At 39.2% G+C, this 23,200-nt stretch overlaps 1 protein-coding gene across 5 annotated transcripts in view; it reads right to left on the bottom strand.

The window, feature by feature from the left end:
• Positions 1–23,200, bottom strand: part of AKAP7 (A-kinase anchoring protein 7) — an 81,817-nt gene that overhangs the window by 22,884 nt on the left and 35,733 nt on the right. For all 5 annotated transcript variants that reach the window (XM_079780898.1, XM_079780899.1, XM_079780900.1 and 2 more), the window contains exon 8: positions 8,386–8,533. In XM_079780898.1, coding sequence (XP_079637024.1) covers positions 8,386–8,533 — 148 coding nt within the window. The remainder of the gene's footprint in view (positions 1–8,385; positions 8,534–23,200) is intronic.

The raw sequence follows: 23,200 nt of genomic DNA, 5'->3' as shown, positions 1-23,200 counted from the left end.
CCATCCACCCTATACTGAAAAGACTGTTTCTCCTGCCTACCTAGATCTGCAATACATTGTTCCTTCTCACCTCCTCTGCAAATGCTACCTGCAGGCTATTATCAGAACCTGCCTAGACTAGCACGCAGCCTTCTTACTCATCTTGCTGATTCAGTGTCCTGTTCCCTCTCAACCACCATGGTTTATACTACTGGTGGAGTGACCTTTCTAAAGCACAAATCAGATTGTGACATTTTAAACTCCAAAATGTTGATGGCCCCCATTCCCTACAAACTAAGATCTGAATTAAGATAAGATCTAAATGACAAGTAATTCATATGCAGAATGAATTACTTATTGTCCTCTGAGTAGCTATTCAACTGGAAAACACCTTCCTTTCCCCAGTCTCCCTTCCCATATTCTCATTTTCAGCTCAAACCCCAGCCAAATTAGAAGTACCCTCACTTGGTTCCCATTAAGTTCACTACATCTTCGATCTTCGATATACAGACAGCATAATGCCTGGCACCTGGTGAGTTCAATAAATATCTGTTCAATAAATTATAACAACATAAAGAGACTAAAGAAGTTTAACAGTGAAGGAGTCTTTATGTGAGCAGCCAGCAGCTCTTCAAATGCCCCTAGGGAGCTAGGAATGAACTGATAGATCAGGCAGATCAATGAATCCCAAGCTCACTCTGCCAGGGTGCGATAGCCAAGAGCCATTTACTCACTACAGTCACACTCTCCCTTCCAATTCCTATTTTAAGAGTAAATACATAACAAAAGAAGAATACAGTGGATTAGAATTTTAGACAGGGCTGGACAGTGAGAGTTTTATTACTTCTCTTCCAGTTAATCAGAAAGTCTAGCTTTGGCAAAAACTAAAACACAACAATTTAACACAAAATAGAGAACTTGTGAATTAAAATGATGGAAGAAACTTCATGAGGTCACTCAGACCTCCAGGTTAGATGACCTCATAAATGGTACTCTCTCTTCCCCCTTAAAGGAAATTTCACAAATCCCTTAACACATGGTTCCAGTGTTTAACAATCTTTCAGAGTCTAAAGTTTTTCCTAATTCCTAGAACAGTGTACTACTTGTAAAGATTAAGAAGAAATTGACTTTTTAGAAATTCTAACCCTTCCTTAAGTCAATCTTTGGCCTTCTCTGTCCTGGTCTGAAGAATTCTACATACAATTTGAAAAAATAACAGCAATAATAATGGGCACTAGTAAGTGAATACTGCATATGTGTCAGGCATGATGCTAAATGCTGTTCAGGCATTATCTTATTCCTTTCTCCCATTTGTATGAGGTAACCACCATTATTAGCCCTATCTTATGGGCTTGGGGTCATTAAGGCTGCCTAGTTAGGAAGTGGCAGTGGTCATTAGACCAGGTCTGTCTCACTCTAGGAACTTCTGGGTCACTGTTTTTCTCTCTCTATTACACTCTATTCTGCATCCTTTCCAACTCCTCCATGCTTCACTAAAATGAAGAAGAAAATCCATTTCATATGTTTGTCTCTTGTGATTTCACCACATTAGCAAATTAATTCTTTAGTTTAAATACTACATTAAATAGATTTGCCAAATTTATTGTTTTCCTCCCAAAAGTCAAGTTTTTATCTTCAACACTGTATTTACATACATAAATCATATACATGGTGGGGCAAAAGTAGGTTTACAGTTGTTTGTATGGAAAATAATACAATAACTAATTAATAATACAAGAATAAAGTGTATCATGTACTCACAATTATAAACCTCCTTTGCCCATGTGTACTAGTATATACACACAGAGAGATTTTTTTTTTATTTTGAAAATGCACCAATGTTAATCACATGCCAATTTAAGGAAAACATTAAGAATAATGTAAATCTATATAACCTGAAATGGGCATTTTGGTGTTAGAAAAGTAAGAATACTGCTGTAATAAGTATTCTAATACAACTTGTACTGCTATTAATATTAATAACTAACATTTTATAACATTATTTGTCAGGCACTGTGCTTGGAACTTTTAAAAAATAAGCATTTTTAGTGTGGTGAAAATGTATTCAGAGGCAATTAGACAATATGATGGGCTAGTTAGCCATAACTTGGGCAACTGGAAGGGTCTCCTAACACTAATTAGCTGTATCCTGGTGGCTTTGTTTAACCACAGACTCTGCACTCCAATCATTCATTCATGTAGTTCATTTTTTTAAAATCTGGAATTCACTATTGACTATATAGTCAATAATATTGTAATAACTGGATGGTGTTAGATGGGTACTAGACTTATCGGAGTAATCACTTTGTAGGGTAGATAAATGTCTAATCGCTATGTTGTTCACCTAAAACTCATACAATATTATATGTCAACTGTAATTGAAAAATAAATTTAAAAAATAAAATAAGCATACACATGGGAAAAAACTATTTTCATGTTTTCTAAAATACACTTAAATTTGAAGGCTCTACAAATAAATCATAAAATAACAAATTATTACTGCATCATTCTAATTTGCCTGATAGTTAAATTTACCACATAGCACTGCCCCTTTAATATGTAGGGTTCCTAAGGCAGCTAATAGAAATCATAAGGTTTGAAACCAGGCCAACAGATGGTTGAATTTTCAAAATAGCTTGAGCCACAGCTGCCACTTTGTGTTAGCATCCAGATTAATAGCTGATACACCAGTTAAAACACAGTGAGCCATCACTAAGATTAATTTTCTCAGTTACTTAACCTCAGTTACTTCCTCTAACTCAGATAGATATAAGAAATAAGATGAGGGTTCTGATTATGAATTGCCTTCCATTTTTATAGGGGCATATAACAGTGAAACTCCAAACACTTTCTTCTTACAAGACACGTTTCATCAAAAGCAAACATTTCAGAAGAGGATAAGTAGATTACAAAAAGGAGCCAGATTGGCATCTGAAATACTGCATTTTAACGTGTCAAAAGCTCTGCTTTTTAAAGAACACTATGCTTTCTAGGAAGGATGACATCAGTCCCAGTTAAACCAGGATAGTTTTAGTTTGCTTCTTTTACCCCAGCATAGCACACTTCTACCATTTGAATGATAAATTATATGGTCACTCAATTTCTGTGTCATAAAGTAAATAATAAAACACCCTCTGTGGAGTTCTTCTTAAATTACTTGATAATTTTGAACAGAGAAAATTTTCAACTGCTAAAGTTTTCAAGTGAAAAGAAATGTCTAGTTTCCTCAGATGATAAACTAATTCCCTCTTTTAACATGCCTGAAACAGACTCATCTTAATTGGTCTAAGTCAGAGATTTTCAACTGGTGTGCCGCAAGAATTTTTAAAACATGCAATACCGGACTATTTAGTCAGAAGCACTGATCTCTTTTCCCTTAGATTGTCAAATAAAAAAATGACAACAGCCAACACAACAATAGCCATCTAGTATGAATGAATCAAAGTTACATCTATTTTTTTGGGTCAGATCAGCCCAAAATATATTTTTTGGTGTGCCCCAGAATTTTAGTAATTAGTTTATGTGTGCCATGAGAAGAAAAAGGTTGGAAATCACTGTTTTAAGTAGAGATAAAATTTTCTTAATCATCTCCCTGACAGCTTATGCAAAAAAAAAAAAAAGTCAAAATTTTGGTACTGCCCACCACAAAGAGATATTTGTATAAAATACCAATTTCACGTAATAATGCTTTTTAAATAAGACATTTCATACATCAGTATATGCACTGTCAGTGTGGGGTATTTTTGCACTTGTTACATTTTTACCACAGAATGAATGTTTGAATGGAAATTATCAAACCAGTTTATATTTTATAGAGAGATAGCTGAGTAGCCATCAAAATTAATTTGTTGAAAGAAATGATTAGAAATATTGATAAAAATTAATTTTGGAGAGTTGTCTGAGGACTAAATTATTTCATGGTTTACTGAACCATGAACTACAGCAGCAACTCTTAAATGTTTTGGTCTTAGGACTTCTTTATACTATTAAACATTACTGACAATTTCCCTGTTCATTAAGAACTGATGTTTATGCCCTGGCCCTTAAGGGTAAAGGAGCACTGAAGGTTAGGACACCAAAGTCAGAGCTGAGGATCGCCCCAGATGCAACCCCAAAAGTCCTTTTCTTTTGGCTGAACTACCACCTGGATGTCGCTACTGGTAGTCACTGGATTGGTCTAAGCTGTTCAGGTCTCTTAACAGTGGTTCTCAAAAAGCAGGGACATCTGAATAAATTAAATTCATTGACTCAACTCAGAATTCTCCATAGAGTTTCAGCCCATAAAGTCTGATATCTTGGTCTGATTTGTTTGGCTTTGGATACAGACGGAATGGACTATAGCTGTGATGATTCTAACTTATCTGACTATGTATGACCTTTTTCTTCTACTATCACCATATCTGTGCAGACCTGTTTGCTTCTATTTGAGCCTACAGTTGGCACAACCCCACCCCCTCATTGCATCGTGCTACAGTCTTGAAGGTCCAATCCTGTGTCATTAGGTTAGAGTAGTAAACTTCACCATCTTTTTATCCACATCTGTCTACTCAGTCTCCTTTATTGCGTATTCACTGCCTCCGTAGGTGTGACTGTGCCCATCTCCTTTCCTACCTCCCTCACCAACTCCTCAAACACACAAACCAAGCAACCTCCTCCTTTGTGGCTTCCTCCGCTAACTAGACAGTAGACTCCATCACTATAGTCTTTGTAGTGTGCTCCCTTCCACTAATACTGTCCCTACCCTGCCTCCTAGTTCATTGTTCTTCACCCCTGTAAACCACACCTAATGCTCCTAGAATAAAACCCTTTCTCTACATTCCATCTGTCTACTCCTCGATCTCATCTTATTTATCAAAACTCTGGCATTCACCAACCTCACATTCTCCCAGAAGGTAAAATTATAAGCGTCTTCCACTGTGTCCTTTACCAAAGCCCATTATTGACAAGCCCTATCCATCTACTCCTCTTCCTTCTCCATTTCTCAGGTGTAATCTTAGCTGCCCACTGACTCATATCACTCTTAAGGAGAATGTCTTACAGTCCTCTGTATTTCATGATACCCAAGAGAGGGGTATACACATTGTATATGTTCAATAATATTAAATTAATGATGAATTATTATTAAACAAAAAAAAGGTTGGCATTCCCAGAAAATCACTGTTCCCACCTCTGCTTGCAGAAATTATCAAGAAACACACTAGCCTGCAAAATAAATACCTTCTAGACCTTGCCAAATTCCCTACTGCTCCCTATAAGATGTCTGATAGCTGAAAGTAAAGTAGTCTTTGCAAGCACTAAATTGCTCATCAGTTTTGCAAAGGATGTCATTTAGTCAATGACCTTCCCTAAGGAAATATAACTGGAGCATAGCTGCCTGAGAAAAATTAATTCACCCAGCTCCAATAAGTAGCTCACAGAAACAGCTTTCATCATCCTAGGCGATCTGAACCATATTTCATTCTTGGTTTTCTTCCTTTTTTGGGGAGTGGGTGGATGGAGGATTTGAATTATAACTGGCTAGTGCAGTTAGGTTTGTAAAGAGTTGTAGCCCGATGCTAAGTAGGCATGATGTCACCCAAAGTTTTGATTATGAGAGAACAAAAATGTAGCACCATTCCTTGTATCTGAAAATATGAATATTACTTCCACATCCTAGCAAACTCCCCTAACACTCCACATACAGGTATAGATGGCAGAAGATGGAGATAATGCCCAGCTTGGAAATGTAAAGTAGACACAGGGACCAGCAACAGCTGGCAGGGGGTCCAAACTCCAGCGCCTTCACGAGCCAAGCAGGTAGTGTGAACAGTTAAGCAAACTTTATAAGAAAATCAGTAGAGTTAGGGGGAATGATAAAAGGCAGCTACTTTCAAGGTCAATGTGTCCACTACTGCATTCAGGAAATCCCAGCCATGCAAGAATGTGGGACCAAATTGTTCAGAACGTGGCAGAGACCCAGATTTTTTACGTGACGTCACCAACTATTGGCAAGCTATTCAAATTAGAGAGAAGAAAACAAACAGGCAAACAAGAACAACAACCCTGTTCCAATCAAGTACAACGTGAAAGGCTGCTAATTTGTCATCTTTGGAAGACAGACTAAGGTTGGAGTGGTATAAAAAAATTATAAAAATATATTCCTAAAACTAAATCCCTATTTCACACCCACTTTTAGTACCTGGATTTCTGTGTTAATCATCTGTGCTGAGTACTTACATTAATAATCATAACGCAGATTAAAAGCGCAAATGAAAAAATTTAGAATATAGATATATATCTATCTATATCTGTAGACAAAAAAGGGGCCACATACCAAACCTGACACACTCGGGGGAGGCCAGTATGGCAGGCCCTACAGACTCAGAGACCTAAAGTAACCACATAGGATGGTCTGAACATAAAATTCCTAACTAAAAGCGAGTCATGGCGGGTAGTCATGGAGGATAGTCATGTCTTAGGCCCGCAGCTTCCTTGACAAAGGTCAACCTTTACCTTAAGTGAGCCTGTCTATTGTCCTTTTGCATCTAAGATAACTTACCTTTGAACTGTCAGAGTAAGCTTTTTCCAGACCCCTCAGGGCACAACCACACTGAGTAAAGAGCACAGAACCCCTCATTGTTTCCCACATATCATCTAAATGCTCCCAAATCCTGTGAATATTACTTCCAAACTCAGGTTAGATTGAGAAAATCAATGATTATCCATAGCAAATAAAATAACTCTAGTGTGCATTAAACTTGTTAATTTTAACATAATAATTATCATTTTAGGTATAGATATTAATTTTATTTATTTTTTAAAATATATTTTTATTGATTTCAGAGAGGAAGAGAGAGGGAGAGAGAGATAGAGACATCAATGATGAGAATCACTGATCGGCTGCCTCCTGCACGCCCCCTACTGGGGATCTAGGCCACAACCTGGGCATGTGCAAGCAAAGAAAAATTCAGTGGAATAAGAGCAAGCAAAGAAAAATTCAGTGGCTAAACATAGTGATTTGGGGTGAACTGAGCAGAGCTGTCTAATGGCAACACAGGTGAAGCATGCAATAAACTGTATAATGCAGTCCCACGATATCTTCTGTAAAATTCACATATTTTGTTTTTTAGTTTGTTTTTTAAAATGAGAGGGGGAATAGAAGGGGCCATGAAGTACACAGTTCTCTTTAAAGGCTGGCCTAAAGTAATTACAGAGAAGACGTGGAAAACTAGCCAAAATCTGTATTCCACAAGAAGGATTTGAATTTGCCTTTTACAATGAACCTAAACAGAAAGGTTTGGTCCTCAACTCTGAAAACATGAAAGAAATTCTGAAACCAAAAAAACACACAAAACATTCTTTACAGTCGATGTGAAATATTTTAGAGCATAAAATTCAAATGACATGCTGGGTATCTAAAATCTTTGGAAGTAAAATGATGACTTCTTTGAAGATTTCTAGTGAGAATTCGGAAATACAATTGTGTCTCTTGAACATTTTTTAAAGTGCTTTAATAAGCTGCAGTATTAAGATCCTTTCAGGGCATATCTTTCCATAGTTTTGTTTTTGTGTGTGTGTGTTTTATTCACGCTGTAGTGTAGAGAAATTATCTTGGTTGAAGACCTTGAAATATTTAGAATCATGTATCTTCTTTGAGTATTCTCATGTGGGATTGTCTTGACGTCCACGATTTTATAAGAATAGTGCCTGGTTTGAAGTAGTAAATTTGAATCACAACAGATCAGCCTCCTTTGAAATACACTCACGTTGCAGACAGTGGGGGAAGACTTGTTCCAGTTCTCTCAGAATCTCCCTTTGGTGTGCACATTTTCCACTCAGAAACATGAGTATGTATGAGCCTATCTCATCACATGCCTCTCCCTGAGAGATGCTAGAGCATTTATGTATGAGTATTTGTTTCCCCTCAAAACATGTTTCCTTTAGGGAAGAAATCCAAGGATGAGTTTTCAGTCTTTGCAGGGCACCTACAAAGGCTTTCCAGACTGAACCTTTATGTGCTGGAACATTCTACTCCTAATTAAAAGCAGCAAACATGAAAATGCCTGGTGTAGAATGGTGTGGCCGTGTAGGCCTTCACTGAAGAAAATGCTTTCTTCATACTCATGAAATAAAATTAAACTGAAGTGCACTTTAAATCAATATTTTAAGACTGCGTTATAATTATATTTGAGGCACAAAAGGAGAAAAACTATGTGTACTAAAATCTTGACTGATACATATGAATACCAAATATGTTCTACACAATTTTCAATGTAGTATTCCCAAACCACATATTTAGAAAAATATGTCCTTGAGAAAAACATATACAATAGTCCTAAATATTTGCAAAAATAAGTCTAAAGAAATCAAAAGTAAAAATACTAAAAAAAATGAAAATTAAGTAAATACTTTTCAAAAGGCACTCACCAATCACAATTGAAGATTCACAGTGATAATAACCATTACTTTGCTTTTTCTTCAGCATGGAGCAAAGATCAATGCGGTGTAGCATTTCATCTCCAAATCTGTGACTGATAAATTTTTCATAGAATTTGGGATCTATTTTTTTCACTCCCTTGAAATGACAAAACAAAATCACGTCAATCAATCATTTCATTTAGGTAGCCAGTGCAAACATATTTATATCACTTTCTTAGAATCTGACATTACATTTTGGTACACAACACTAGCTGCAAGAATTTTAATGGATATCACAAAATTGTTGGAAAGCTGTTTTTAAAGTCTCCTTGACTAGGATGAGCTGTATAAAAAAATCATTAAAGAGTATTATGTTTAAATCTGGCAACATTCAAAACTTCATATATTTTAAGCTTCAGAAATATTAAAGTATATCAAGTTGAAATTTGAGATAAGAAGAAAAGAGTAATTATCTTCAACAACAATGAAGAAATGAATTTTGAAAAGTGATATGGGCCATAACATTTTATAGTGTACAACAGTGTTAATAAGATGGATGCACTTTTACAACTCCTTATGTAAGAATCACATCAAAGACGGTTTAAGGTTATTTGAGTTGGGGGAGGGCACTTCCAAGTTCTCCTCTACCTGCCCCTCCTAATTCTCAGTGGCTTTCATAGCAGAAAGAGGGCTGGTGAAAAATTATAGTGCGGTGTCCTTGATACCTCTGTAGTTTCCCCAGACAGGAAAGACTATAGACCCTTCCCCTTACTATACAAATGGTCCTGCACCCAGTCTCAGTCCAAAACACAGTCTTTAAGATGAAGGTACAATACTATACAGGACAAGTTTACTGGCTGATCACGTATGAACTTTTCCTTTTCGTTTATAATTTTTAAAATATTACCTTGGCAATATTTGTCAAGGGTTAAAAATTAGAAAATATGAAGAAACCAGAAAGAAAGAAAGAAAAATCACTCACGACCATATTTACCGTATTTTCCAGCGTATAAGACGACTGGGCATATAAGACGACCCCCAACTTTTCCAGTTAAAATATAGAGTTTGGGATATACCCACCCTATAAGATGACACCTAGCATATAAGATGACCCCCGACTTTTGAGAAGATTTTCCTGGGTTAAAAAGTCATCTTATACGCCAGAAAATACAGTATATAAAACTAGATGCCTGGTGCACGAATTCATGAACATTGGAAGGAAATTAATTAGAAGGTGGCCAGTGGGGCGGGACTGGGTCAGATGGGCTGGACACACCCTAGAGCCAACCTCCTGCAGTCCCTCACCGGCAGGCTGCACAGAAGGGTGTCTGTGGAGTGAGCAGGGTCCCTCTGGCAAGTGGGGTTCCTCGGCCTGGCCTACAGGGATCAGGCCAAAATCGGCATTCCATCATCCCCTGAGGGGTCCCAGAGTATGAGAGGGCACTCTGCAAAATTGCTGTCGCTCGGCAGCTCCTGTATTGAGCATCAGCCCCCTGGTGGTCACTGCACATCATAGCTACTGGCCAGTCAGCCGGTCAGCTGGTCGCTTAGGCTTTTATATATGCAGATACATTATTAACACTGGAGTGTATATCCTTCATGCCTTTTCTATACATATATATTGTTTTCAGAATATATTTATACAAATCTTACTACAAAACATACGTAGAATACATATTTGCTCTTTTGAGTCACAAAAATTAATTTAAAAAATTTTAAATAGATATAAAAACAAAAATTTTATGATTAAATCACCCAAAATGGCTACTATAATTATATCATGTATTTTATTTTTCTCTGCGAAATAAAGTACTTATTATTTTTATAGGAATGTGATTGTACCATGAGAACTATTTAATAACCAGCTATTTTGATAATTCTCCAAAGAGTCCCTCGTTCTCTCAAAGAGTCAAATTCCTGCTGTGCCGTCTCTGAACCTCTCAGGCCTGGTCTCCGACTGCTCTCCCCTGTGCCTCCCCAGCGTCCCTGGCCTCCTTGCTCTTCCATGAACATGCCAGGCACAAGCCCACCTCAAGGCCTATTCTGCCTGTTTGCTCTTCCTGGAATGTTCTTCTCCCAGATACCGTCATGGCCCATCTCCCAACTCCTTTCATTCCTTGCTTAGATGAGCCTCACCTGACCATCCATTTAATTTGTACTCCCACCCCAAGAGGTACTTCCAAATCCTCTCTACCCATCTCTTTATATAGATTTATGTATATTTTCCCACAGCATTTACCATCTATGTTACCATTACATAACATACTATGTGACTGACTTTATTATGCTTATTTTTCATTGTCTGTCATTATGTATCCCTCCCCATTAGAATGTAAGCTCCACATAGAAAAGGATTTTCGTCTGATTTTTTGTCACTGAAATATCCCCAGTGCCTAGAACAGTGCTTGACCTGGAGAAGTGCTCCATAAATAATTGTCACAAATGCAAAGGAGGATTGTTGACAATATCAAATTCTATTCATTTAGGGTTCAATAAGAATGAAAGTGAGTGGATTCCTTTTGGTTTGGTGAATAGAATGCCACAGCAGACCATTATGCTAAGGAGCAGTCAGAATACATGAGTTCAACTCCAGGCTCTGCCATTTTTCAGCCATGTGGCTTCCCTTCAGTTTCCTCAACTGTAAAATGAGGATAACAGTACCTACCTCCAAGTGTTATATGGACTAAGTGAATTTATGAAAGTGCTTATACCAGTGAAATATAGTAAATGCCAGTGTGTGTGTGTGTGTGTGTGTGTGTGTGTGTGTGTGTGTGTGTGTGTGTTTTGCGGGATGGTAGGAAATGTGGGAGGCAGACAAAAGACAAGTGATAACTTAGCAGAAAAAGACAAGTGATAACTTAGCAGAAAAAGAAGAACCTTCAGATACCAATGCCAGCAACACTGACTAGCCACTATAATCTCCATTTGAGTTTTGTACCATTATTTTTTAAGGTAAGAAATAAGGGAAACATTCACCTAACCCCGTGGTCGGCAAACTGCGTCTCGCGAGCCACATGAGGCTCTTTGGCCCCTTGAGTGTGGCTCTTCCACAAAATACCACGGCCTGGGCGAGTCTATTTTGAAGAAGTGGCGTTAGAAGAAGTTTAAGTTTAAAAAATTTGGCTCTCAAAAGAAATTTCAATCGTTGTACTGTTGATATTTGGCTCTGTTGACTAATGAGTTTGCCGACCACTGACCTAACCTATTGGGTGAATTAATTTAATTTTAGCAAAAAGGAGGTACCAACTCTTTTGCTAGAATTGTTCACCGATACTCCCAACATGAACCTTAAGGTGTTAATTTTTACTAGAGAGTACAATGGAATTAATTATTTAACTCAATTTACAGAGAGAGCTGTGGTTCAAAGAGGCATGAGTCCTAGGAGGCACTGAAATTACAAGCACTTATCAGAAAACATCTTCAATAATAAAGTATACAGAAACAGATAACCTGCTTTATCTCATGTATAATATTAATATGCTCTTTATTCTCCAGGGAGTTTTTTGTTTGGCAATATATTACATTTTATTTTCAAGCTCTTTGTCCCATATTTCTTTTCTAGTAAAATCTATATAAATTAGTCTCGCCATTCAGCTGTAGCAGGTGGTATTTCTCTTTCATAATAAAAGAAAGGACTAGCATTCTAAGAATATAAATGAGTACATCAAAATTGGATGTCATTTAGAATAAAGGTAAGAAGTCTCCTATTCTCTGAATAGATCATTGGGTTGCCAAAATAGCCCCAAAGACATCACCCTGCAAGGTTATATTTTAAAACTCAAAAGGTGAGTGATGGCAGGTTTTGAGCCCCAAAATTATTCTCCGCTTCCCTTCTTCATAGGCCACACCCTTTTCAAGGCACCTTGTCATTTAAAGATCGATTGAGGTGCATGTTAGAAGAACTCAAAGAAAATCACACAAAAAATGGTTAAAGGCAGGAAAATTTGACTTACACAAAGGCTAAGAGAGTCAGGGTTTTTTCAAATGTAGAGAAACAATATGTAGGGTATTTGCAATGAAAGCATGCTAAGGGAGCTTCAATCCTGGAATTCCGAAGATGCTTGATTGAATGAGTGCCTGGTATTCTGTTTGAAAATTATTTTGCCTTGGACCTAACATGGGCAAGCTATGTTTTTCACACTTATAATTGTACCCAGTGTAACTGACATATCAATTATACAACATAACATTAAAAGAGAAAATTGGAAGTTAAATACAGGATATCAGACTTTGAAACAATAAACTAGTGGTAAGAAACGTCAAAAAAAATGCTTTTCAAGACTTTCTTAATTAGTCATTAGAAATTACTAAAATTTTATTTCTCTTTAGCCTAGTTTCAGTCACAGTTTAGGGAAAATTACCAGTGATATTCAAAGCATTTGATACAATGTACCATGAAGCCCCAAGGAACTTCACTGTTGATGATAACTTGGTACCCAAACAGCCAATACAGGAAAAATGCCATTGAGAGCATGATGAGTATTTTTAGAATCATCTAATGGCTGCATCTGACAAGTAATGGAAATCATTCACTCAGAAAGCACTCACCTTATCATTTACGCTTAGCTAAATGATGTGTATAATTTAATATGTACAAAAGAGGGCTCAGACTTATATTACTCTGCAACCAACTCTATTTTCAAGGTAGGAAGTAAAGCACCATGAAATATGAAAATTCACATTAGTTAACAATCTGAATGTAAAAATAATTCACTTAAGGTTCTGAAAGATAAATTACTTATTATTCATCTTTAATTTCAATGAAAAAGTTATTGTGGCCAAAGGAATGATGAAATCTCAGTGTTATTAAGAAGGTCAAGAATTTTTATACAATAGGTAATTTCTTATAGTGACTTTATAATAATCACAGCATCTATGATGAAAATACAAACAAGCTGCATATCAGACAAAGAAATTATGAGTCCCACTGATGGTAAGCTGGGCATGCCTAAAGCTCTACTGTGTTTTCCAGGAGGTTATCCCTGTCATGCAGGGACTATAAAAGAAATGGGTGTATTGCCTGTGATGATGTCTTGAAACCAAAATTCAGAAGGTCAATTAAGAGCCAAACCAAACTGGCTTGTCATTTTGGGCATCAGCTGGTTAAAGAGGCATGGTAATTTTTTTACACTTGTTTTCATGAGTGGAAAAAGGTTACATATATTGGTTAAAAACTAAAATCATTTTTTAAAGTATATTTTTATTGATTTCGGAGAGGGAGAGAGAGAGATAGAAACATCAATGATGAGAATCATGGATCAGCTGCCTCCTGCACGCCCCCAACTGAGGATCAAGCCTGCAATGCAACCCAGGCATGCACCCCTGATGGGAATCGAACCTGGGACCCTTCAGTCTGCAGTCCGAAGCTCTATCCACTGAGCCAAACCAGCCAGGGCAAGGAGACATTAAAATCATTTTAAATGATCACTGCTCCTAATGAAAATGTATGTGTTAGTGATTCAAAGTTATGATAAGATTATATATTGACATGAGGCTTCTCTGAAGCAAATCTTACTTTCCAATTCTTTTTTAAAAAAAAAACAATTGAAATTTATTTTCTCACAGTTCTAGAGGCTGGACACCTAAGACCAAGGTGCCAGCCAGTTTGCTTTCTCCAGAGGCCTCTCTCTTTGCCGCCTTCTTGCTGAGTGCTCACATGGCCTCTCCCTGTGGCTCTTCCACTTCTCATTGATACCAGACATGTTGGATTAGGGCACTGCCCTTATGACCTCATTTAACCGTAATTACCACTGTAAAGACCCTGTCTCCAAAAAAGTAACATTGGAGGTTTTAACCTATGAATTTGGTTGGTGGGCCACAGCCCCAGCTGCTGGTGCCCGAGACCACGGGGTGGGTGGCTTGTCCCTCTCCCGGGCCGCAGCCTGGCTGGTCCCCATTCCTCTCTCACAAGCTCATTTGTGCCTGGCTGGTCCCCATTCCTCTCTCATGAGCTCATTTGTGTCTGGCTGGTCCCCATTCCTCTCTCCCCAGTGTTGAGTGTCTGAGCGGTTGTGGCGTGAGGGCATCATGACCATTTGCATATTAGCTCTTTATTATATAGGATACCGTAATCAGCTGGATAGTAGGGGAGGTTAAAGCAGAATTTACAGGATGACCTGCTGCTCTCCCATACTGCCAGCATTATTGGAATAAACACTCATATATGATTCAGCCTTGTCTCTGTTTCATTTGGCTCAAGTAGTGACGGGCAGCCCAGACCTGTTTAGTGTCCAGTTTCAGAAGTATGTTTTAAATCTACTGTTGACACCTCCTTCTATCTATACTCACAGGCTGAGAGGAGCCGGTGCTCCTTGGTGGCATCAAGTGGAAAGAAAAGCAGTCACAGAGGGCAGGTGATATGAAACTTCTAGTAGCCAGACCACCTCACAAAAACCACCAACAGAAGGCACTGTATAGCTTCCTGGACTTGGAGCTTTTTACCACCAAACAGAACAGAGGAAGAACATGGCTTCGGTTCAAAAACATTTAGCTCATTTATACTGACTAACAACATGTGAACCAGAGAGATAAGAGGTCGATAGCACCCAAGAAGTCCTCAAGGCTGCAGGCTCACTGAACACTGCACCTTTATTTACAGCACAGTCTGTTCCCATAGACATTCATTGTCTACCTAGCAAAACTCTTCTCAATCCCACCTCAAGCCTTCTCAGGTGCAGCATGGCAGATCACATGCTGTTTGGCCATATAAGTTATTATGTTTGCATGTGGCTTTTCTAATCACGATGAGATGGAAGAGGAGTCTCCTAAAAAGGCATCCAAAAATGTTTCCATACAGCTCATCTCAGCTGGGCTCTCAACTCCCCTTGATCAAACTCCAGCTGTGTTCTTGGCTCACCACAGTCTTGAGGTCACTCAAACGTAAACAAGCTACAGCCTACTCCTCCCTATCACATCTGTTTTCCTAATATTTTGTTCTTTGGAACAAATAATGACATACTCTCCTAAACTCACCAACTTAACATTTAATTGTATAAACTAAAGAATATGTGTTCTATAAACACAAAATATCCCCCACCTCAAAATTCCTCACCAAATATGATCTATACACTTACAAGCTCATATATAATATGAGAGGAAGAGAGAGATAGAAATATCAATGATGAGTGAGACACACACCTCCTGCATGCACCCCCACCAGGGCCAGGGATGGAGCCTGCAACCTAAGTATGTGCCCTTGACCGGAATCGAACCTGGGACCCTTCAGTCCATAGGCCGACGATCTATCCACTGAGCAAAACCGGCTAGGGCTACACTTACAACTTTTTTAAGTATAAAAAATAGCTACTTTTAAAAAATTTATCTTTATTGTTGAAAGTATTACAGATGTCCTATTTTTCCCCCATTGACCCCCTCCATCCCACACTCACCCCCCACCAGGCCTTCACCACACTATTGTCTGTGTCCATTAGTTATGCAAATATGCATATAAATTATTTGGTTAATCTCTTCTCACCCTACAACCCCCGTCTTCCCTCTGAGATTTGTCAGTCTATTCCATGCTTCTATGTCTCTGCATCTTATACATTTACAACTTAATCTAAGATGTTTTCCTCCTTCAATGCAGTAGCTTCCCTCTTAAATCAGTATTTCCCAACATTAAGAAATGCCAGAAAACCATTGGTGTAAAAAATTCTTGGGATCTCAACAATGAAATAGGACAATGAAGCTGTTCTTCAGAGAAGATTATTTAGAAATACGTTCATAGAAAAATCTTAAAAAGTAATTTAAACTTGTTCTATAACACTAACCTCTGTACCACAACATATTTATATTGTGGCCGAATGTATTCTGCTTTTATAGCCTCAAGGTAAAAAATGTGGAACCATGTACCTAAATTGGTCAGATTATCTAGAGACAAAACTACAGTTTCAGATTTAATCCAAAAAAGAGTTAAACACCTAGACAGTGTGGAAGGTATTGAGCCTAAACCAGCAGTCGGACATCCCTCTCACAATCTGGGACCGCTGGCTCCTAACCGCTCACCTGCCTGCCTGCCTGACCGCCCCTAACATCTCTGCCTGTCTGCCTGATTGCCCCTAACCACCTCTGCCTGCCAACTTGATCACCCCTGCCAGCCTGATTGCCCCTAACTGCTCTTCCCTGCCTGCCTGATCGCCCCTAACTGCCCTCCCCTGCCAGCCTGGTCACCCCCAACTGCCCTCTCTTGCTGGCCTGATCACCCCTAACTGCCTCTACCTCGACCCCCACCACCATGGCTTTGTCTGGAACTCGGACATCCGGAAGATGGCTGGTTGACCCAGTCTAATTAACATATTACCCTTTTATTTGTGTGTATGTGTGTGAAGTGTGTGTGTATATATATATATCTATATATCTATATATAGATATATATATATACACTAGAGGCCTGATGCACGGAATTCGTGCAAGGAGCTCGGCCCCCTTGCAGCCCTGGCTTCTTCCAGAAGGTTGTCCATAAGGTCATTCAGCTGTCTGGTCTAATTAGCATATTATGCTTTTATTATTATAGATGTGTGTGTGTGTGTGTGTGTGTGTGTGTGTGTGTGTGTGTGTGTATGTGTGTTTAATGGTTTTAGAGAGGGGGAAGGGAGGGGGAGGGGAAGGGGGAGGGAGAAACATCAATGTGAGAGAGAAACATGGATTCATTGCCTCCTGTATGCACTCTGACCAGGCACCTAATCCAAAACCTGACCAGGGAGCAAACCAGTGACCTTTTGGTACACAGGATGACGCTCAACCAACTGAGCCTCACCAGTCAGGGCTGGACTGACGCTTCTTAACAATATGGGCCCCTGTGAAAGCCTGCCTGCTCTGCCTCTCCACCAGCAGCCCTGAGCTCCTTCACTGCACCTGAGGTATTCCCTCCCCTTCTGAAGGTGGTGCTTCCTGAGATTCTTCTCCTCTGGGCCTCCTTCCAAACTTTCTGTGCCTTCCTACAGCGGAGCCCTCGCCCTCGGGGAGTGAAACAAATGTGCATGCAAGTTTTGCTGGTTGCAGTTTTGCTTCTGGACACGCTTACTGATCATCTGCTATTTACAGATTTCTCTATCTCCTAGTTTCACTAAAGTTTTGTGATGTTTTCCCCAATGTCCATATTGCTCTGTAGGATTTTCAGAAGAAGAAGTAGAAAGATTCAAATAGCCACCATTTTCTTACCAGTACTCAAAGACCTTTCTCCTTTCTGTCATTCTCTTTCCATGCATATGAGAAAGCCAGTCTGCAGTCTAAAAAATATCTCGTTGTGAAGCCAAATTAGCCTATTTAGTTAAAATGCTTACCTTACAGACATTTCAGAATAGGACAGGAGTCAAGAGTCATTAAGACCACGTGCACTATGAGTAAACATAGGTTAAGACAGGTTATGAGATTTGCCCAGGGCTAAACAATGGAGCTAAAACAAGAAGACTCATGCTCCTTCAAATTTATTACAGATTCCTTCAAGAAAGAACAGTCTAGCACTCCTGCATTTTGAAATGGTTTATAAAGGCCCATTATTCATGCAGCCCCAAGAAAGTGAGGGGCAGCTAAATTATTCCAGGCCAGTTAACAAGTCCCTGAGAAAATGTGCTATCTGATAGAGATAAGGAGTAAATAATGGTAGTAGGAGAGAGAAGAGATAGTACAGGGTCCTGGCTGGTGAAGGATGTAAAAAGCTGGGATTCAGCCAACCTATTGTAGAATTTCATTACTATGTTGATCCTGTATACTCAGTCACCAAACTATTCAGGGACTGAGTTTTCCCCTTAATTGTACCTTCAGAACAAAATTTTCATCCGGATTCATCCAGACACACTCCTTTCCCATTTCCCATTGCTATTTCTTCTGATAACTGCCCTATAATCTCTTCCCTACTTCCTCTCAACCTCATCATCAGGTGGTCCAATAACCACGCTTCTGCCCTTAGTTTGTGTGTATCAAATTGTGTACTCAAAACAAACCACTCTAAGTGACAACAGTAGCTAACAGTAGTAATAAAAAGAAAAAGCATTTCTTTCATTCTAAGGTTCTCTTATTGTCTGACTCTGTGAAAAGTTGCTACAAGGAAGTTCCAATTCATAAACTACAACTGTGATCATTTAAGTGCTAGGTTAGTAACTTGAAAGAATCATAAATCAGAAAAGACATCTAAGAAACACAGAAAATAATTTATGCTTTAAAAAAAATCCTAATCTCTCCTTGAAAAGATCCCATTTATTTCTTGAGGAATCTAGATCTGCATTGACGCTTGTTTCATTTGAAACTGGTCTTCTTCTGCCACCAAGTGTTAGCAATCAGTTTCTGCAACGTTTAAATCACAGAAAGACAAGGTCACTCAATGAGAAAAATAAGCCCCAAAGAATGCACTATAAAAAGGATGGGGCTGAACAAGGAGTAGACTAACCATGTGAAAAATATATATATTCTAAGGACACTAGACAAATTACTGTTACTATGTCAGAGACAACGTAATTTAATGATTGTTGAGGCTTCATTAATTTGATGGGAGAAAAACACCTGTAACTTTGAAAGCACAGTGATAATCAAAATAGCTTTAAAATACACAACTTTCAATACTCTCTTATGTGATACTAGAAGCCCGGTGCACGAAATTCGTGCACGGCGGGGGGTTGTCCCTCAGCCCAGCCTGTACCCTCTCCAATCTGGGACTCCTGGAGGGATGTCCGACTGCCCGTTTAGGCCCGATCCCAGGATCGGGCCTAAACGGGCAGTCGGACATCCCTCTCACAATCCAGGACTGCTGGCTCCCAACTGCTTGCCTGCCTGCCTTCCTGATTGCCCCTAACCGCTTCTGCCTGCCAGCCTGATCACCCCCTAACCACTCCACTGCCAGCCTGGTTGATGCTTAACTGCTCCCCTGCTAGCCTGTTTGCCCCCAACTTCCCTCCTCTGCCAGCCTGGTCACCCCTAACTGCCCTCTCCTGCAGGGTTGATCACCTCCAACTGCCCTCCCTTGCAAACCTGGTCCCTCTCAACTGCCCTCCCTTGCAGGCCTGGTCCCTCACAACTGCCCTCCCTTGCAGGCCGGGTGCCTCCCAACTGCTCTCTCCTGCTGGCCATCTTGTGGTGGCCATCTTGTGTCCACATGGGGGCAGGATCTTTGACCACATGGAGGCAGCTATATTGTGTGTTGCAGTGATGATCAATCTGTATATTACTCTTTTATTAGATAGAATAGAGGCCTGGTACAGGGGTGGGGGCCAGCTGGTTTGCCCTGAAGGGCATCCCGGATCAGGGTGGGGTTCCCTTGGGGCGTGGGGCGGCTTGAGCGAGGGGCCTGTGGTGGTTTGCAGGCCAGCCACGCCCCCTGGCGACCCAAGAGGAGGCCCTGGTGTCTGGAATTTATTTTCCTTCTACAATTGAAACTTTGTAGCCTGGAGTGGAGCCAAGCCTGCTGTTCCCTCCGGGGGGCAGCTATTTCTGTGGCAGTTAATTCACCTTCTACAATTGAAACTTTGTTGCCTTAAGCAGGTGGGCCCGGCCAGGGTGTTCGGAAAGCTTTGCTTCCCCGGTTGCTGCCGGCAACCCTGGCCTGCTCGCTCAAGCTCCATTCTGCCGCCATTTGTTTGAATTTGTTTACCTTTATAATTGAAACTTTGTAGCTTGAGTGGAGGCTTAGGCCTGCAACGGCTATGGAAAGTTTGGCTTCCTCTGTTACCTAGGAAACCTTGCTCTCTGTGGCTGCAGCCATCTTGGATTGGGGTTAATTTGCATACTCGCTCTGATTGGCTGGTGGGCGTGGCTTGGCTGGTGGGCTGGCTTATGTAGCGGAGTGATGGTTAATTTGCATATTACCATTTTATTAGAGAGGATACCCACTAACATTTTATGAAACTAAGAATATGCAAAACCAACACATTAAGTAAATGCCTCCTGGTGTTAGAAAAATACATAATTGCCAAGGAAAGTCTTATGTTTCCCAGAATCTGGGTCAGAACTCAATGCTCTAGCTTGGGAACCAGAATACTATGTGTAACAGTGGGAGCTCCTTATCAGGAGACCTAAAGTAGAGTTTCTATATTTTCAAAATTCTGAACACAATCTATAGAACTTTTGATTAGCCTGCTGGGCTTTTGATTACTTCTCCTGAATGGTCTGATGACAGGTGCCTACAAGTGGACAGTACCCCAGAATCCCAGGGACTTCTGCAGCCAACACTGACCACCACCGGGAAATTCTCACACTAACCTTTAGGGCCACCCCAGGGGTGGTGAACACTCATCCCCTGCACCAGACACCGTCCACATCTTTTAAGTCAATGAGATGTTTGACCTTCAGGAACAAACCAATTATGGCTCCAACTTGGAATCCTTTTTTGTTATATCAGCATGGATACCAGCTTTTTAGGTCATTAAAACATGACACATTAGATGGTGAAAAAAATCAAATGTACTACTACAGAATAATTATACCTCCTGTAGATAATAATGAATGGATCATATATCTTACTATCCCCTCACCTCGCACAGTCAAAATCCACATATAACTTTGAAATCCCCAAAACTTTAACTTCTATTAGCCTACTTTTGACCAGAAGTTTTAATCAATAACGTAAACAGTTGATTAACACATATTTTGCATGTTATATGTATTATATACAGTATTTTGACAATAAAGTAAGATAAAGAAAAGAGTTATTAAGAATATCATAAGGAAGAGAAATACACTTACAGTATTTACTGAAAAAAATCTGTGTATAAATGGATCCACATAGTATAAAATTGTTTTGTTCAGGGGTCAATGGTACATTTATTTCTGCTTTAAAGGAACTATATGCATGTATATGCACCTGTATATATTTGCAGTGTATAGGAAAAGGTCAGGAGGATAGACTAGTAGTGGTAACCTACAGAGAAAACTTATATTGGGAGAAAGGGGATGGCAGGGCAGTGATGAGGAAAAAATTATATCTCTCACTCTATAGGTTTGTTGCACTTGATTGTTTACAGTGAACATATATTCACCTAATATTTTTAAAAGTAAAATAACTTGTAATGTAAAAAGAGTACTTGAAATGAGACAAACACAAACTTCCTAATATTTGAGTGAAAATCAACGTATTTTTTCACACACTTTCTCTCTCCTTTTATTTCATTCTAAATCTAAACAACACTGAATACTAGCGATACATCCCATTACTGACTTTATCAATGGCCACTCCCTTATAAATGAGTAGACCAGGATAAAATCCCAGAACACCATTACTGCTGAGAGATGGGAACAGACAGCGGGAAATGCACAAAAGTTAAGAAGAAAGACCAAACAGTCACATTTTCAAATAATCTGCATTCCAAATGACAGAGCATAATAAAAATCCACCTTTATGTATGCCACCTTTTCATATTGCTTTTCACTTTTACAGTGGAACCAATGATTTGCTACATAGAGAAAATGCTTGACATTTATTTAAGACTGCAAGTCTCAGAGTATACAGGAGGTCCTCAAATAATACCATTTCGTAATAATGTCCATGAAATGCCACAGGAACTTAACTCTTGTTTATATCAGTTAGGGTAAAATTGATTTCATTACACCTCGTTTCACCAAAGTTCCAAGAACCTATTGTCGACATTCAGTGGGGACTTATTGTATTACACTGCAGATCCTCTGGATCAGAATCACTCATGCACTTACTAAACATCAAAAGTCAAGGTCTTTTTTATTTAATTTATCTTTATTGTTGAAAGTATTGCAGATGTCCCCTTTCCATCCCCATTGACCCCGCGCGTGCACGCGCGCGCACACACACACACACACACACACACACACAAATACACACTCCGCCCCAGGCCTTCACCACACTATGACCTATGTCCATGGGTTATGCATATATTCAAACAACTTCTTTGATTGATCTCTTCCCACCCGGTCCATCTAACTCCAGATCTGAAATAAGAGGGTGGAAATCTGTAGTTTCACCAAGCACCCCAGGTGACTCATGAATCCCAATGTTTAAGACAGTACTTTCTTAAGCATTCAGAAACACTGAACATCATAGTAGTAACCGGAAACATAATCATTTCATCGATTAGAAGAAAAAATTCTTATTTGGCTTTCTGAAAAAAACAGTAAGGTCATACATACTTTATTTTCTAAAGATGAAGCATTCTAACCTAAACATAATCCAACCTGATTTAGAGTTTATATACCACACAAGCAAGGACTGCTTCTATTTTGATCATAGCTCAGCCCAGCACCCAGTATCTGGCACATAGTAAGCCCTCAATAAAGATCTGTTAAATGAATATGATTTGGACCAGACTGCTCCTCACATATATAAATTAATTTGGATAAAATGGGTGTGGCCAGTGGGAGGTAAGAAAATGAGGCTGAGAATGAGATAAGATGGATTCTACACAGGGCTCTGCAACTAAGGAGAACGTGATCTCATTTCTGCCACTTAACCTTCCTAAGTCCCACATCCCTTCCTGTAAAGGAAAGGAGCAGGTCCCGTGAAATTAACTGCCAAAGAATCATTTCACTTCAGTCTTAAATACTGAAACTGAGATTCTAGAGGAGCCTAAATATTCCTCTGATAAATGTGCTTGGGTGCTATCATTTCAAAGTTAATATTGTAAAGACAGAAACACTTTGAAATGTGTATTATTACCTTCATCACTGATTTGTCATTCTGTGATTAAGTTTGAAACCACTGGGAAGAGAGTAATCCATTTGAAAGCAAAAAAGGAAAGATAACAAGTAAAAAAGTAAACTGTCAGTCTACAAGTTGTGTCAGTTGTTATCATTCCAAATTTCAAAATCTATTATTTACACAATTATTTTTACCAAAATCATATAGAATGGCACCTAATCCTACCTAATA

This window comes from Cnephaeus nilssonii (genome assembly GCF_951640355.1).
Source record: "Cnephaeus nilssonii genome assembly, chromosome: 9".
Classification (NCBI taxonomy): Eukaryota; Metazoa; Chordata; class Mammalia; order Chiroptera; family Vespertilionidae; genus Cnephaeus; species Cnephaeus nilssonii.
Note: the sequence above shows the minus strand (reverse complement) of the source record. Positions and strands in the feature narration are given on the sequence as shown.